The 18,766-nt window shown below is 42.3% G+C and overlaps 1 protein-coding gene across 2 annotated transcripts in view; it reads left to right on the top strand.

Moving 5' to 3' along the window:
* Positions 1 to 18,766, top strand: part of BMPER (BMP binding endothelial regulator) — a 235,566-nt gene that overhangs the window by 54,143 nt on the left and 162,657 nt on the right. For both annotated transcript variants that reach the window (XM_074379842.1, XM_010341296.3), the window contains exons 4-6: positions 1,073 to 1,155; positions 5,510 to 5,600; positions 9,819 to 9,901. In XM_074379842.1, coding sequence (XP_074235943.1) covers positions 1,073 to 1,155; positions 5,510 to 5,600; positions 9,819 to 9,901 — 257 coding nt within the window. The remainder of the gene's footprint in view (positions 1 to 1,072; positions 1,156 to 5,509; positions 5,601 to 9,818; positions 9,902 to 18,766) is intronic.

Raw genomic sequence — 18,766 nt, 5'->3', positions numbered from 1 at the left:
ATTGCTAAATCTCTTTGCCTACTGGGCTCCCAAGGATACAGTGACTGTAGCCATAGCCAGGTGCATCTTCCTAGAACAGGCATCCCCAAACTTTTTACACAGGGGGCCAGTTCACTGTCCCTCAGGCCGTTGGAGGGCCGCCACATACTGTGCTCCTCTCACTGACCACCAATGAAAGAGGTGCCCCTTCCTGAAGTGCAGCGGGAGGGGGGCGGATAAATGGCCTAATGGGGCCAAATGTGGCCCACGGGCTGTAGTTTGGGGACGCCTGGCCTAGAACATGTAACCTACAGTGCGGAGGGTTGGTTGTACAAACTGACTCAAGACCTAGGCTGTGATCTCCACACTATTGTTTCTTTGGCCTTTTTCCACAGAGACTCTTAACTGGCTTATTTCTTCTTTTGAGGATCTCTGGCCTTTGACTTTTGTTTTTGCCAATGAGTAAACATGTGATAATCCATACTTGGGTAGTTTCAGATTTGCTTAATCTAATTTACTACCTAAAAGTAATATAAAAAATAAATAGTCATAGCTCTTAGAACTGGAGGTAAGAGTTGGAGGGTTTTATCTAGTGAAGACAGTAGCTCTTTAAGAATCTGAGATGGGTATAGAATTTTTAGTTCAATTTCTATATTTTATTTTCCTGCTTTGATTTTCTGTCATGTTTTAAACTTTACTCTTGACCTTCAGCAAGTTTGAGTTAATTTAATCTCATGTAATATCTCTTTCACAGTGATGTTTTTAGCTCTGGTCCTCCTCAGACATCATTAGGCATAAATTAAGTTATGAGGTTAGACATTTTGGCCACGAGTGTTCATCAGTCTACGGCTTTGCACTTGATAATATAATCCAGGAGGTTAATCTTCTTAGTAGTCAAGGAATTAATGTAAGTGAATGTCAAGTGGATACTTGGAAGGCTTAGTTGTGTTTTTGGCAAAAATAGCCAAAAAGCATGGTGGTTGCTGTGGTGGCTAATCTGGGCTTAGAGAACATAACTTATTTTGCTCCAAAATGTAAAGGAAACCCACGTTCATTCTTGGCCTTTCTTCCTGCTTCTGTGTCTCCTGTCTAGGCTGCACCTATGAAGGAAATACCTATAACAGCTCCTTCAAATGGCAGAGCCCGGCTGAGCCTTGTGTTCTACGCCAGTGCCAGGTAAAGTTCAACTATTTCTCTCTCCAGTAAAAAGGAATCCATAGAGTCCTCTTCAGTTACCCCTTCCCACAACACAGAACAAAACCCTAAAAAAGCCAAACAAAAATGAAAAACCAATGAAAAAGCAACTGTATCCTTGTGTGTGTTTACTGTTTGACAATCACCATAACAAAACAGGTACAGCATAGATATTTTATAGAACTTGCTTCCAGAAACACACAGCAGAATTGTGAACCATTGTTGAAACTGTCCTGGAAAAACTCCAGGAAGATTCACACGTCCTTGGGGAAAATTCATGTCTTCCTGTGAAGTAATCTGTGAGCACAACATGAATTCCTCTTAGCAGAAAGGGGGTATTGTTAATGGATGTATGTTTCCCTTCTTTGATTTAGAAAGATTTTGAAATGGATCCAATCTGTAAACTATTACACTGAAGCAATTAGTACACTGTAACTCGATGATTTCAACCTGGCAAATTAAAACACCAATTCAGCAACTAGGGAGTCCACTGTGGCTGATCCTTACTGAACTCTGTTTCAGAGCAGTAATTCTACATGGCTCTAATCCTGTCAGGTGTTAAACACAGCAAGAAAAACTAAAGCAGAAATGAAAAACTTGAATTTTCAAACTCCTACTTTAATAAAACAAACAAAAACTCTGTATAAATACTCTGTTAAAAATTATGCCCATATAATTTTGACAAAACTTAAATATTCTTCTTTGTAGAGAAGGTGCTATTAAATTATTTTGTCCCTGACCCCATTTCGTTGTCCAAGGATGTGTTTTTGCATTTAAAGGAGATTGAAATGTTAGTGTAATAATGGATATTTCTCTTTGCTCTTATCTTTTTTTTTTTTTTTTTTTTTTTTTTTGAGACAGAGTTTAACTCTTGTGGCCCAGGTGGGAGTGCAATAGCATGATCTCTTAGAATTGGAAGTAAGAGTTGGAAGGTTTTATCTAGTGAAGACAGTTCACCACAACCTCCTTCTCATTGGTTCAAGTGATTCACCTGCCTCAGCCTCCCAAGTAGCTGGGATTACAGGCATGTGCCACCATGCCTGATTAATTTTGTATTTTTAATAGAGTTGGGGGTTTCTCCATGCTGGTCAGGCTGGTCTTGAACTCCTGACCTCAGGTGATCTGCCTGCCTCAGCCTTCCAAAGTGCTGGGATTACAGGTGTGAGCCACCACGCCCAGCCAAATTTGTTTTGTTATATGGATGAGGGGTTTCCTATGTTGTCCAGGCTGGCCTTGCACACCTAGCCTTACCTCCTTATGTGCCAGGAAAACAGGCCTGAGCTCTGATATTAAGCATAGTGACATTTGGTTTACTGAAATCTAAATTTTATGTAGTTATGTTCCTATGACATGCCACGATAGGTATACTCATTCATAAGACTTTCAGCTATTTATTCAGTTAAATATTCAACTTATTTATTTAGGAAATCTGTTATTTGTGAAAATAAGCAGTAAGTAAACAAATATAAATAATACATTATTAAATCAACAAATATTTGCTGAGTTTTTACTCCAGGATGTAGGTTCAATTGGTGTCATACTGCAAAGAGATGACAGCAATAAGTTTCCATAACACCAAAAGCCCACATTTGTTCCAAAATTTATACCACTCCACTCATGCTCTGCTTCTTGACTAGCAAAATTTTCACATTTTGGTAGAGCACTCAGAAAACCAAAGCCATGGTGACAATGTTAAACAAGACAATCACATATCCTCTAGAATCTAGAATAGTATTTCTACATAACAGTTAGAGGTTTTGAAGAAACTCAAGTTGCATAGAGCAGGGGTGAATTTTGCTGCCTTTGGGGTGAACACTTTGTTTAAATTAAGTGGAAGCTTTTTTTTTTTTTTTTTTTTGAGATGGAGTTTTTGCTCTTGTTGCCCAGACTGGAATGTAATGGTGCAATCTCGGCCATAACCTCCACCTACCGGGTTCAGGCAATTCTCCTGCCTCAGCTGGGATTATAGGCATGTGCCACCATGCCTGGCTAGTTTTGTATTTTTAGTAGAGATGGGGTTTCTCCATGTTGGCCAGGCTGGTATCAAACTCTTGACCTCATGATTCGCCAGCCTCAGTCTCCCAAACTGCTGGGATTATAGGCATGAGCCGCTGTGCCTGGCCAAGTAGAAGCTATTAGCTATTATATGGGAGGGACTATTTTGTTGACTGAATTACACGTTAAGCCATTATTCATTGTTTACCCTGAAACTCTGATTGCCTAGCATCTCTGGTCAGTAGCCAGAAACAGTGATGCCAGAATTTCAAATTATTGTTGGAAGAGATCTTAAAGTCCAGCAGCCCTAGGAGTCAGCATATGCTGACCTGTAAAATGGGGCACAGAAAGTGGATGCTACCTACCCAAGAGGAACTTTGCCTTTCATTTCTCCTTGTTTTCTAAATTTTTCCCTGTGTCCTGCTAGCTAGGATAATATTTTATTCAATACACAGAAAAGCAACCTGTGATGAAGGGACCTGCCAAAGGCTGCTAGGGAGTTTCCCTCTCCTTCTTACTTGTTCCCTTCTTTAGGTATGAGACCTTGTCATGGAATGCAGGAAATTGTCATTTACTGGCACATGTCAGGGAAGTCTACTTGCTTCTCTGCAGAATGACACAATAGTAACCTCTCTTCTAATGCTCTTCTTTTCTCAGGGCCCAAAATCAGTAACAGAGGATACAGCGTAGGGCAGTAGGTGAAACATGGATTCTGCCTCTCACGTAACTTGCTACTTAACCTCTCTGTACCTCACCTTAACCACCTATAAAACAGAAATAGTACTATCTTCAGCTATCTTCACCTGCATTAAAATAGTGCTATCTTCATCTTCATTAAAAATGCTTCTGGTAGAGTGCCTGCATGCACCAGGTACAACAAGGTCCCAGACAGATGACAGGAAGTCTAATGATCTGGCCTAGTTCCGTTTGAATTGAATTCTACCTTATTTCGTCTGTCTTCCTAACAAGGGAACTCTGATGATGAGACATTTACTTTTATTTTCCTGCCTTTAATTTCTTATGGGAAGAGGAAAATTTGAAGATCACAGACAGGAAATTCATGCTGGGAACTAACCTGAATCCTCCATCTGGATTGCAGATACTGAAGAAAAATTGATTTGGGTCCATGCATAGCTTTTTGCATTGCTTCAGTTACATAACTAAAGCATAGATCTTTTTGAGGTGTTGTGTACTGCTGATACTTTAGTTGTTTCTTTCCTTCCCATGTGATATAGGCTATAATAAATTCTCCAGCAAGTGGAAACCTCAGGCCTGACATGATATGGAGACATTTAGGATGTAGCCCTCCTTGTTGGGTTGAGATGATGTGGTCACAGACACGATGAAGAAAATGACCTAGTTGTCAATTTGTTACATTTTTTTTTTCATCCTGTGCCACTATTTTGTTGACTGAATAACACATTAAGCCATTATCCATTGTTAATCCTGTAACTCCGATTGCCTAGCATCTCTGGCCGGTAGCCTCTCAGCAGGGCCCAGAAACACAAACAACAAAACAAAATAAAACAAACAACAACAAACACGAAACAACAACAAAAACCAAACAGACACACAAATCCATTTATAAAATGGGTAGAGAATCTGGAGAAAGTCATTCAAAGGCCAACTCTGAAAATTAATTTTAAAAATATTTCAGTTGACATTAAGGTGATATGAGAGTCCCACTATCAGTTTGCAAATGACTCACTTGATTTTACTACTAAGCCCTAAAGTTTCTATTTTAATTTATATAATATGAACTTAAAAATAGTTTTGTCTAATGTCTTCCTTTGATGTTTGAGGAACACTGAGACCCAGGATCTGTGTGAGGCACAGTGACATTTCTAAGATTGCAGAGCTGGTCTAAAATTATTTCTAGAAGGTTGGTAAGGATTTAGGATCTCCAGGTGCTAGTCTGGGTTATGATGCTTATACTCTGTGCCTCACCATTAATGGCTTGACGTGAATAACAATGACAGAAAATACAGGAAGTGTGGAAAACCTCAAACAGTTGTGAATGAGCAGCTAGACTCTGCTGGGTGCTTACTGACAGCAAGAAGGTCTTAAAAACTGGATTTAAAAGAAAGAAAGAAATTAGGGCCAAAGAGAAAGCAAGGACAGGGAAAAGAAGATGTGACAGATGTGCACTGTGAGTTATAGAGCATCGACTGGGGTGAGCCGGGATCTCACCCTTCTCACCTCGTTAGTACCTCTGGCCTCGACACCCACTGAGCCTTGCGGTTTTTGTGCTTGGACACTTCTGCTACTTAGGTCACTTTCCAAAAGTAGTCACTCCGTGGGAATTCTGGGCTAACGTTGCTTGTGGTGTTCTGTGTTTCAGGAGGGCGTTGTCACAGAGTCTGAGGTACGCTGTGTGGTACATTGTCAAAACCCTTTGAAGCATCTGGGAACGTGCTGCCCCACGTGTCCAGGTAACGTTCTCAGGAACGCAAGACTGGAAATCCGTGTGTGTTCTCTCGGGAATGCTTGAATCTCCCAACCCCTCTTGTTGAAAATTTTCCTCACTTTACATCTGTGTACATAATGGGTTTAGAGAGTGAGCTCCTTTGCATAGAAATATCCGCTTGACCTCCTTGGCATGCCCAGCATGAATGCGATGTGCTGGAGGTCCTGGCATGGTGGTTCTCCAGGCTCCTAGGCCTGCTTTCCACTCCACAGGGCCACAGGTAATGCTTATTTTGGAAGAAAAGACTGTGGCTTTCTCTGGCTTCCAGAAATGTCTTTTTACTGCTTCATATTGCAAAACCCTGGCCAGAGCTCACCGTGGTGATGAGGCAACCAGATGTTTTCTGAAAACTGAGAGCTGTGTCCCAAAGTGAATTTAGCTTAGGGTTTTCCTGGTCTCAGTTTTCCATGTGGTTCAACAAGGTGGACCCTCTGTCTTTTATAGAGGGCCCTGTTTCCTAGGCTGACAGCAAAAGAATCTTTCTTTTGCAGTAGCTGGAACGTTTCCTTTTACTTTTCTGAACAGGATTACAAAGGCCTCCTGAATCTTTTCCTGCCTTTACATACAAGCCTGGGGATTTTAAGGTGAGAGATTTCTTCTGATCTCTTAAGCCACTGGCCAGTAGTCTCTGACAGGTGTTCTGCGTTTCAGTGTTTTTTTTTTTTTTTTTCTTTTTCTCTGAGTGCTTTTCCTCGAGGATAGTGATAACAACTACTGCTCTGCTTTTGAGGTTAATCTCCAAAGGGCCTTTTTTTCTTGGAAACCTCCCGTGAAGTGGTTAAGGCACCACCAGAGCTCTGCAGAGATGAACTTCTGCTCCATTCTCAGGCACCTGCCACTTTTCCTCCACACAGTCTCAAAGGCATGGTCCCTCTCAGAGTTCAGCCTTTTCTCACCCTTGAATGACAAGGACAGCCAGTTTCCACTTATGGCTAACCCTCCTCAGCTCCCCAGGCCGTCTTTATTCAGCTTCTTTTTCACACTGGGATTTCTGTAAAGCTTGTATTCTTCATGAGCTTACGTGAAAGCCAAAAACTGGTTCAAAGTAAAACCACTTTTTTCCATCATCCCGTTGTTTTCTATCTATCAAGCAGAGAGTTTGCTTGAGTACTTTTCCCTCTGAATGCGCTGAAAGGTTTGTATTGCCTAACCATATCCTTAAATATCTACAGGATCTTTATTAAATGAGATGATTAGTTGTCCAGGCTACAGTCTAGAATCGCCTGGAAATCCTTAAAAAAAAAAAAATCAATCTTGATGCTCATACTGCATCCCAGACCAATTCCATCAGAATCTCTGAGGAACTCTGGAGTCCCAAATCTCCCAGATAATTTCTATACACAGCCAACCCTGACATTGATAACAGAGCATATTTTATATACCATATAGTTTAAAAAAATATTGGCTGGGCACAGTGGCTCATGCCTGTAATCCCAGCACTTTGGGAGGGGCCAAGGTGGGTGGATCACGAGATCAAGAGATCGAGACCGTCCTGGCCAACATGGTGAGACCCCGTCTCTACTAAAAATACAAAAATTAGCTGGGTGTGGTGGCGCATGCCTGTAATCCCAGCTACTGGGGAGGCTGAGGCAGAAGAATTGCTTGAACCTGGGAGGTGGAGGTTGCAGTGAGCTGAGATGGAGCCACTGCATTCTAGCCTGGCAACAAAAGCGAGACTGCTTAACAAATAAAAAGAAAAGAAAAAAATAAATTATAGCTCTTAAATATGAATTCAGTTGTGTTGAGTAGACTGTTGCTTTATTGAGACAGAATCAACTCACAGCCACCGCCTACTCATAACCAAGGGACCCGTAATGGACCGACAATAATGCAATGAACACTTAAAGCTCAAGATCTCTTACCCTAAAGAACATACTCCTCACTTAGGAGATAGTCATATTTTCAGACTGCCTTTGAAACTGTGGGTACACAAACAGCAGAGTGATATATTTCAGCAGCTGAAGTGATCATATTTGAGCAGTTGCTTCTTCCACTCTCTTTTTGGTTGAGTTTCTAGGAAGTAAAGTGCTGAACTCCATGACTGCTCACATTGCAGCGATAAGTCCTTACAACCATCCTCTGGTTATACAAGAACAAATTAGGCCACTGAGAGAATAAGTGCCTGCCTGAGGTCCATGAGTGAGTAAGGGCCAAAGGTGGGGTCAGGGTCTGGCCCCTCCTCTTTTCTGGCCACCAAAGGGCACTACCTCCCATGCCCACACACACCGTGAGAATTGAAAAGCTTAGGTGCAGGCGCCCTGGTAGGCAAATCTTTAAGAATTGGCATGCTACTGCTACCCACCAGTACCCTGACACCTGGGCAGGCTCTGTGTCCTCAGTTATGGGATAATGAATCAATTTCATTCCCTCTCCTTAATTCCAAAGGCCAATCTTTGGATTGCAAATTGGAAGAACCAGAAGAAACTGTATCCACAAGGCATTATCCTTTGTCTTGTGAGGGAGGCTTCAGGCAAATCTAGATATAGAGAGTTGAGAGAAGCCTTGGGTATTCTCCTTGGTCATTCAGAAAGACTGGCATTGATCAGGGTATGGTATTCTGTGTAATGACAAACACACAGATTTTAGGGCATTCTTCCTTTTCGCTGGGCTCTTTGCTCAGGAATGGTGGGATTGTGATAGAAACAGTTTGCATAGAATTTTCATTTAAAATTCCTTTAAGTCGTCAAGGGTAGATTGTTGTAGTTAATCTGGCAATCTGTATGATAAAATTCGTGGTGCAAACATGTATGAAAGATTAAGCCTGACTTGTTGGAAGTGCACCTTAAAGAGAGACAACCAGGCGTCTGGCATAGTAACAGTGGTGAGATACAGCCACAAGAAGGGCCCCACACTTACCAAGCCTTGTGGCATCATGAAGAATAGCAAGGAGCTGGTTGATTGCTACTCTGCTTGCCAATAGTATAGAGATCTTATGCCTGGGGCATTTTTTAAACTACAGTTTCACTTGGTGATGCAACTTCAGGCTCAGTAGTGCTTGTCTGCCTGTCTTCCATTTAACAAAGGGCTATGTATCTAGCTTTAAGATGAATAAGGTCAGTGGCCAGTTCAGGTGGGCGTAATGCCCATTATTCTTTGTCAGGAACCAGCTGCTCAAGAGTTTGCTGAGTTCTGCAGATGGCTTTAGCTGGCAGGCCTTGAACATTCATTCTCAGGGGCGTGGAACAGTCTTTCATGAGACCCTGCTTTGGCTAAGTTTTGCCCACTGCTAGCTCTGCTCCCAGCACTGTCTTTCATGGAGAAAGTAACCTTAGCTGTCCTGGTCTAGTACCTTGTGAGGTCAGTCCTTAGGAAGTGGCTTTGCTGTTAACTCATCGTTGTCCCATGGCCTGTGTGACATGGGGTTCCTGTCTGGCTTGTGCGTCACACCATTTATGACCTCTCTTTGGAATTTGGCAGTGTCCTGGGCGTCTTTCTGAATAGGGAACAGCTCCTGGGTTTTGGTCCTATAATTAGCTCAAACTTGGAGGGGGCCACAGTCCCTTTAACAGAGAGGGCGGGGTAGAAAACCCGTGTGACACCTTGTTTCCTACCTATGCCCCTTCTTGCCTTCGTACCTGGCCGTCTGAACAGTGCAGCAGATGGGTCAGAACTGATTTTGAATTCCAGCTCTGCCACCTGCCAGCTGGGTGACTTACTTTCCCCTTACTGAGCCATGTTTTCCTTATCTGTGAAAAGAATGGTGCAAGTCCCTACTGTGTCGGATTGCTGGGAATATGGCATGAGATTGGAGTACCTAGGACCCGGTAGAGGCTATGTCATTCTAATCGAGTGGGGCCCCTCGTGTCATCTGCTCCAAACTCATGGTTGACTTGACTTCTCTCCCTTGACCTTCCATGTGGCTTCTTTGGCCCCTCTGGGTTTGGTCCTTCTGGCAGTGGGCAGCATGGTCACCATGCAGCTCCAGGACCCGCTGCAGGGCTCTCTGTGGTGCTGACCTGGGTTTCACTGTCTTATTTGTTTTCCAGCATCTTTGGGGTTCTGGGTCCCATGCCCATCTTTTGCCTCATTTTTTCTTTTCACAATTTAGCAGTCTTGTCCGCTGGTTAAAGAGGACACTTGGCTGTGGGTAGGTGGGTGATGGATGAGCTGTGGATAGAAGGATCCTGTCAGGCTGAACGACAATGGCTGCTGCCCTAATTCTAAACTCTTCTCTGTTTTTCAGGGTGTACGTTTGAGGGTGTTCAGTATCAAGAAGGAGAGGAATTTCGCCCGGAAGGAAGCCAATGTACCAAGTGTTCCTGCACTGTAAGTCCTGCTGTGGATGTTCCCAGGGTGTCCTTTGGGCTAAGCGCTGCTTACACTCACCAAAAGCACCTCCAGTCTCTACAGCTTCTCTCTCATCTCCTTTTTGGGGAAAAGTCAGTCTCTCCTGATGTGGAGCCCAGGGAAAAACTCATCCACCTGGCTTGGTGCTACTAACATACCAGGCTGGGGAATTCTTCCTCATGAGCCTGTCCTGTGCATTGGAGTATGTTTAGCAAGGTCGCCTGGCTCCACCCACTGGATGCTGGTAAAACCCTCCAGCTCTATCGCCCACAATGTCTGCACACCACCCAATGCCCCATGGAGGGCAAACTCGCTCCCAAATGAGAACCTCTGCTCTGAAGCATGAGGAAGAGAGGCTGATTTTCCTTCATGTGCCTCCTTTTTGAGGGGAAAGCATGGATTTTCTGTTCCTCGGGGGCTGAGGGGCTTCTTGCTGAGACAGCTGCTTGGTTCTTTAGTGCAGCCAAACAAGAAGCACTGGGGACAAACACAGCTTGCTTCCGTGCATCCTGAGGGGAAGGAACCTGGTCTGAAGACTGATCATTTACAGGTTGCAGAGTGGGTAGGAGGAAATCTCTTGAAATTGGGGGTTCAGGGCAGAACAGGAATCAGTGAGACAAAGTCACAGGCTTCTCTTTCTAAGCATTGCTGAATTCTAATCCATATACTAATGATCTCTCCACATGCTTAGATATGAAAAAGAACTTGGCACATTCTACAACTTTAAGGGGATCTTTTAAATTAGTATATGTTAAATTTAGGGTGAAATCAGTGGTGGTGATAGTGACAGGGAATATAGTCTTAATCAGCTGCTGCAACTTATTTACAGTAGGAAGTTAGTACAACCATTCTGTGTTTTAAGCTTTTAATATGTTATAATAAAGAACATACATTTTCCAAGTCACTTGTGACTCAGTATGCCTCTCGGAATATTAAAAAGAAAATACACGGGGAACTATAGCATCCTAATTTCACCAATGCAGAATCATATGTGGATCAGCATAAATCACAGCATTTGTCATTTCTCTACATGTGTTTTCAAAAATCTTTCCTCCTTCCTGCAGCACAAATGCACCCAAGCTAGAGAATACGGATTAGAGGAAATATGACCAAGTGTGATGGTTTTTATATGGGGGACAAGGAGGAAAAAAAAAGGAAGGGAGGGAGGCAGAGTATATATGTATATCTCTATATATCTAGATATAAAACATATGTAATATACATCATGTATATGATAATATATAAAAAACACAAAAGTAATGTGCTAATGAAAATGAGCATGAACTTGCATATTCCAGTTTAACCTCCATGTTGTTCCTCTCCTGCTAATTATGACTAAATAGCTGCATTTAAAAAAAAAAAAATTTAAAGATGGAGTCTCGCTCTGTCTCCCAGGCTGGAGTGTAGTGTCACAGTCTCAGCTCACTACAACCTCTGCCTCCCAGGTTCAAGCAATTCTCTTACCTTAGCCTCCTGAGTAGGTGGGATTATAGGCTTGAGCCACCATGCCTATCTAATTTTTGTATTTTTTGTAGAGATAGGGTTTCACTATATTGACCAGGCTGGTCTTGAACTCCTAATCTCAAGGGATCCACCTGCCTCGGCCTCCCAAAGTGCTGGGATTACAGGTGTGAGCCACTGTGTGAGCCCAGCCTAAATAGCTTTAATTTTTTATGTAAATGATTTCTATTTGCCATTAAATATTACCCATTTCTCGATTTTATTTCTTCCATACTGGAAGCTATAAAGTTTCCTGATAGTTTTTTAAATTGATCTCATGCCTTTGGGAGTAGATTGAGGAAAATCAAGGCATATTTCAATAGGAAATTGTAAATGTGTACCTGAATGAATTGCCTTTCCTAGTAAAGGTGTGCCAAGGTCAGGCAGCCGAGCCTCCTTGGAGAGGAAATTTAGAAGGTGGTAAGGAGCATGGAAAGTCCCTGCAGCTGTACCAGTGACAGCCAGCCAGAGTTATCCAGTGCTGGAACTGGAAATGAGCTTAGAGCTGATATGTACGGGGGTCACAAGCCTAACTGTACTGCAGGCGTTCTGATTCATATGTTTTTAAACACAATGTGTGATGAATGAAACACCAAGTTTTCCTCCCTGGTGAGTTCTTCACAGACCTAGAGTCTGTTCCTTTCTCATATCCTTATATTTTCATTTCCTGTATTCCCGTATTCTTTCTAGTTTTCTACAGTGCCAGCCTTGGCACTCAGAGGGCAACTAATGACTTTGATTATGTTCCTGATGCCAGTCTTTGGATTAATAGAATAAATGAGAGAGACAATGGAGTTCTTGCTTGAAGATAGGACATTTGTGTGGTCATCTTAGGTATGGGGAGTGTCATAAGAGCAGTTTTTCTTTTATGTACACAAACATTGGAGATGTAATCATGCTTTTTGGTTGGTTGTTAGTAAAATAATCTGGTTTTTAATATTCTTTCATTTTTGCTGTCTTTTGATGGAGTACGCTAAAAAAAAAAAAAGTAATGTCTTGGCAGCAAATGGCCCTCTCTTGAGGGTGGTAGCTGTGGAGATCTTCACTTCGGAATGGAATATTCTGAATGTATGGCCTGGCTCTGTAACGAGGAGGCATGGAGTTTGCCAGTGTTGCCGTGGCAGCCAGCTTGGAAGCTTTGGCGTGAGGTGCGTGCGGGTGTGCGGCGCTGGCTTGCTGCATGAGAGGGCAAAGCTGGAGAAGGGCTTTAGACAGGACCCGTGCAAGGTCAAATGCCCCACCGAGGAGGCTACCGGGGGGGTGTTGAGAAGGTTAGGCTGCTTTCCTGTACAAATGAGGACTGCATATAATAACCTGTTGTGCTTTGGTAAAAATAGAAAGATGTATATATAGAGAAATATAAACATTATTTAAGCATGTATATAGTATTTACATGACTATATATTTGTATGTATATCTCTGTATTTATAATTGCATGTATCTATACACACACACATATAAATATGTAAAAGTGTGCCTATAAATACAAATATAAACACACACATTTGCATGTCTAAGGTTGGATGCCCCAGAAACAGAACTTGAGACAAGTATATACATGTAAGTGCTTTGTTTGGGAGACGCAGAAGAGTGTGGAGGGGAGACAAGGGTGAAGTAGGAGCCAGTTGAGGGATGTCACCAAGTGCTGTGGTCTGAATGGTCCCCAAAGTTCATGGCTTGAAACAATCTTCATTATGGTGGTATTAAGAGGTGAGACACTTAACGGGGTGATTAAGCCATGAGGTCTCTGCTGTCATGAATGTCCAAGTGTCCTTATATAAGGGCTCAAGGAGGAAGTTCGTTTCTCTTGCCCTTCTGTCACTCGTGCCATGAAAGGACACAGTGTTCCTCCTCTTTGGAGGTGGCAGCAACAAGATGCCATCTTGGAAGCAGAGAGAGCAGCCCTTGCCAGACACAAAACCTACCGGCACCTTCATCTTGGACTTCCTGGTGTTCGGAACTGTGAGAAATAAATTCCTGTTCTTTATAAGTTACCCACGCTCAGATATTTTGTTATAAGAGTACAAATAGACTTTGACACCAAACGAGCTACCGTTGTGTGTGACCAGAGCTTAGTCTTGCTGGAGAAAGTCTGGAAGCCAGTGTAAAATTCATGCCTCAGAATGTTTTCACTGAAGGAGTGAGAGAGCTGAAATACCCACACACCAACTCCAACCAGGCTTTGGTTGAGGGCTGCTCCCAGAGGGTCTTGATTGGGTAGCATTTCCAGCCTATCCCTCAGGTGGCAAAGTGCCCTTTAGCAGCAAGAGGCAGAAACACAAAAACAGATATTTCTCAACTTACGGTGGAGTTGTGTTCTGATACAAGTTGAAGATATCTTAGGTTAAAAATGCATTTCACACACCTAACTTACTGAAGCATAGGAGCTTAGCCTAGTCTTCCTTCAGCAAGCTCAGAACACTCACTTATATTAGATACAGTTGGACAAAATCATCTAACATGAAGCCTATTTTGTAATGAAGTACTGAATAGCTCATTAAACTTATTGAAAACTGTACTTAAAGTGAAAAGCAGAATAGTTGTATGGGTACATGTGCTACTGAATGCATATTGCTTAAGTCGAAGTATCATCATGGGCTAACTGTACCGGCAGTTAGAAGTGTGGGCATGTGCACACACCCAAATGGTAAGGATGAGAGGATGTGGGTAGGGCAGCAAGAGAGTCAGCTACAACATATATGTGTATCCATATGTGTTCATGTATATGCACATAAACATCTATACATTTATTTGTGAATATGTTTGTGTATATGTGCAGATGCATATGCATACATGCATATTCGAAATACTAAACCACTAGCTTTTTCCCAAGTATTACTCTTTTGCCTCCACTCCTTTGCTCATGCTGCTACCTGTCTGTAACTCCTTTCCTCTGCTCGCTCACCTGGTGAATGCTTGGCTTTTCCAATCTGTCATCGCCACCCCACTGCAACTCCCTGAGCCCCTGATTTTCCCAAGGAGAAGCAACTGTTTTCTCTGTTGTATTCCTGAGGCTCCATGGTTTTCACTTGTTATAGCTTCCCTCCTATCCCTCCCTCCACCTCTGTGCTTAGCACCACTGGCAGGCACTCAGCAATGTGAGCACCCTTCTTTTTTTCTATTGCTGCCTTTTGATGTAGTACACTAAGAAAGAGTAATGTTTCCCCTTCTGTCCTGTGACTTCTACCCTTCCAAGCGGGCCAGCCTATTCTTGCCTGGGAGAGTAACTCTGGTTAGATATCCCCTTATCACTAGCTTACTGTTCACCTTGGGGACACGCCCTATGGAGTTGTGTGTGTGAAGCATCCCTCAGGGATATCATCTAGCTCCAATGAATGAACTGCAAACTCTTCATGGTGTCCCCACTCCCAAATGGCTTATATGTACCATGTGGCTTATATTTGAGGTCCAGCTCACTTAGTTACACTCTCTGAATTTGTAAAAATTTGTCTACTGATGTTTTTGTGACGTGGTGACAGAGAGTCAGACCACCAGAAAGACACTCGTCTTGTTGTGATGTATTCCTAAGATAATGAAACAAATGCCTCACACATGATTGTACATCCTGGTTTCAGCTGGGCTATCTCCATGGCATTCCAGACAGTTGAGAACATGATAATGTTTGAGGATTATCTGGAGAGGATTTCCCAGCCTTTTGCTCTTATCCATTCCAGAAGCAGACCTAACATTTTTAGGTGTGAATATCATCATGACTCACTTAGAAAATGCGGTGCTTTCTTATCACTTGTGAAACTGCATCCTCCCTGTTTACCCATTATAGAGAATCACTTCTCCAGAGTCCTGATACTCATCAGGGGAGTGACAGCTTGAGTCCTGTTAGCTGTTTCATATGGCGGTCTGACTCATACTAGAGTGCATTCTTTATGGAATGTGTTCAGTGTGAATAAGCACTATATTCATTTTAAAATGGAAAGAGGATTCTTTCCTAATGCTGAAGCAAAGAATAGTTTATAAAGTATACTGAGTGTTAGTTAAAGTGCACCTTGGCTCCCTACCTGCTTCACTGTACAGCAGATAGCTTCGTGTGCTTTTGTTTAGTCAAATTTTCAGGAAACAGGATGGTGGAAGTTGGTACAGACATTTCTGTAAAACCCGTCTTCAATGTTGCAAGACTAAAGACCAAGGTGCCAATGAGAGATGTTTGTGTTCTTTTTACCAAAGTATTTTAAGAACCCGAGGGGCTCAGTGTTCTTAGAAGTTTGCTTGCAAGAGAGAGTATAGCCCACAGAGTGGTAGGATACTCTTAAAAGAGCAGCAACTCCTCTGTCTGTAAAACCAGCCAAATTAACCGGCCAAGATCAATTACTTTTGCTGACAAAGGCGTATTAAGTTCAGAGGACTTTTACCAATAAACATGGGTTGTTAATGGGCTGTCTGTGATGAAGGAGCTGTGCTTTATTGGCTCTTAGAAGCCCTGAAGTCCATAAACACCTTTGCTCTCACTTACACTTTAGATATTGCAAAGTGCTGTCTCCCAGGGAAAATGGAACTCCAAGGAAGGTTATTTGAAATGAACAAAGAAAATGGAGATCCTCACGGCTTACCTGTCTCTTAGACCGGATCCCTAAAGATGTTCTGAGCAGCCAGGTGGGGTCCAGCCTCCATCAACCTCTTTGGCCTCATCACTGTCCCTCATCCTTGTCTTCTCTGCTCTGGCCACTCTGGCCTTCAGACAGAACCTTTCCATCTTTGCTACACAAAGGGAAGAGTCCCACCAGCAACATGAGCCTCACCTGTGAGCTCATTAGAAATGCAGCATCTCTGTCCCTCTTCCAGGCCCACTGAATTGAAATCTGCTGTTCAACCTGATCCCCAGAGGTTCATTTGCCAAATAAAGTTTGAGAAGCACTCGTCTCATATCTCATGGCCATTACCTAGGCTGTTTTTACCTTTTCCTCCCATTTCTCCTCCTTCCCATCGCCCCTATACCTAGGGAGCTTCCGCTCACTCATCCGACATTGTAAAGCCCAAACACTCCTTCTTTAGGGAAGCTTGTTCTGATTCCCAAGACCAGATCACTTCCTGTTGGGAAACTCTTTTATAGCACCCCACACTTTACTCTCCAAACATCCAAAATGATTTGTAATTTAGATATTTTTGGTTTTGATGGTTTTATTTAACTCCATCCATTTGGGTAAAATGGTGACTTTGTATCTTCCGTGCTTGGCACATAACAAGTATACATAATAATTTGCTGAATTCACGAACAGATGAATGCTGATTTTTATTTTCCTTCTTTTCCCCTCTGCTTCTCTTCTCTCACTCCTACTTCCCCCACACACCCCAAACATTTAGTCTTTACCAGTTCAGCAGAGAATAGAGAGATGCACGTCATCGTGGATGAGCTCAGAAAGGAAGAGGGATTCATTTCAGCTGCTGTAGCGCTTGTGATAAATTGCTTGATGTGGAATGTGTATGACTTCCCTGGAGATGTCTTGTTTGAAAAGAGTTCCTAAGCCTCAAAGATTCCCACAAGTTCTGGTGGCAGGAAGCTGTGGTGACCAGAAGCAGTCACCAATGATCAGAGCCACTCACTGTGGCAGAGCTTTTAAAAGAGTAGAAGCCACTATGCACAGAGTTGGCCTTGCCCTGAATGAAGTATATGGGAGGCATGTCTGACCTCCTCCTCCTCCTCCGGTGTCTCCAGCTCAGATTGCAGTTCTCTGTAATAGGAAGCAAAGAGAGTCCTCATCATTTGTGTGGTCACATGGTGCCATAGCACTCCAAGTTACAGATTCCCAACTGTGCTGTTTCTCCTCTGACATGGGGTCTTGGGGCCCTCAATGCCTGAAACCTCTCTCATGGCCTCTGCCTTACTTGTAATAATATGTGCAATTTGATGCATTTTAGTTATAAGCTGTCATTATATCTTCCCTGTCCACGGGGAGAAATTTGGCTACATCTGGGCAATAAATTGGAGAATTGAGCAATTATTGAGCAAATTAGATCAATGTGGGCAGTTTATCTAACTAGTTGGGCCAAAAAGCCCCAGAGGAGTTTTGAAAACTAGTTTGAAATATTCGTGTAATTGCTGCAGTGTTCCATTTCGCACTATGGATGTACCATCACCCTGAGGCCAAAAAGGTCTTGATTTTGAATGGTTAACTGGGAAAAAAAGGTGTTTTCTTAAAGGACTGGATAGCACTTGACCACTAGGAGGGGCCTTCAACTTGCTTAGAAAAGTAGCTGGTGTTCTGCTTGTTTTGTGACTGGACAAAGAGGTTGTGAATCTTGGTGTTTTATGTTAGAATGAATCTGAATAGTTGTGGTTTACCTGTCAGCCAAGGCTTCTATTGGAAGATTTCTTATAATGCCATTGTCATCAGGGTGATTCCACAAATGCACAACTATTGTTATGGGATATCAAATTCTGGTTGCTTAAAAATACCCCCAAAATGACCTGTTTATATGGCAAAGTTGAATTAATTGCCTACCACGGTCATTGAGCATTACCTTGACAGAGCCTTAGTAGTTTTTTGGAAGAAAGAGGGCAAAGGTGGGATGAGGTTTTAGGGGGTCTGACTTGAGAGGGGTCATTCAGGGTGAGGGGTTGATGTGGACTGGGGAAATGTCATGATATGTTAGTTTAGAGTTGCAGAAAAAAGTAAGGCAAGAGCTTCAAATCACATCTTAAAGAGTTCATGAGCATAGTTGAGTTAACTGTGTTACTAGACTGTACCTTCAGCAAGTTGAGTACTTGTAGCAAGTTCTGAAACCAGTAGGGGGCTCAATATTTTTATATTAAAAATATTGGGAATAATTGTTCTATATTTTAAATTTTACCTCATCCTGAACTTACATGTTTTCAGGACAAATCCTGAATTATAATCCTCATATATGTCTTTCTTTTAATGGCTTGTAAGATTCCTTATGATTATTTCTTTATATAATTTGTTTACAGCTGAAATATTCTGCAAAGCTATTCTTCGACACAGGGAGACATCAACTTCATAATGAGCACAACAGGGAAAAAAGTTGGAGAGGAAATTTTTTCCTTGACATTTGAGCATTTATATGAAAATGCATAGTTTGAAAAGAAATCTGCAAATAATTTATTTACAGAGGAATTATTGATAATAATAGTTATTACTACTGAATGTGTACCCTGTGCCAGGTACATATAGTATATAATATTAATTTTCACAATTGTCCTGCAGCCTAGGTAGTCTTAGCTTCTTTTTTGTTAAAAACAAAAATGAAAGCAGCTCCAGCTTCTGAGAAGTTTAATAGCTTGCCAGAAGTTAAAAAGCTAGCAAGAACTGAAGCCCCAAACTGCCTGATTATAAAGCTACATGTCATTTCTCTCTGCCTGTCCTCTCCCTT

The sequence above is a fragment of the Saimiri boliviensis genome, chromosome 10 (genome assembly GCF_048565385.1).
Source record: "Saimiri boliviensis isolate mSaiBol1 chromosome 10, mSaiBol1.pri, whole genome shotgun sequence".
Lineage (NCBI taxonomy): Eukaryota > Metazoa > Chordata > Mammalia > Primates > Cebidae > Saimiri > Saimiri boliviensis.
The sequence above is the reverse complement of the archived record's forward strand: the minus strand, read 5'-3'. Positions and strand labels throughout refer to the sequence as shown.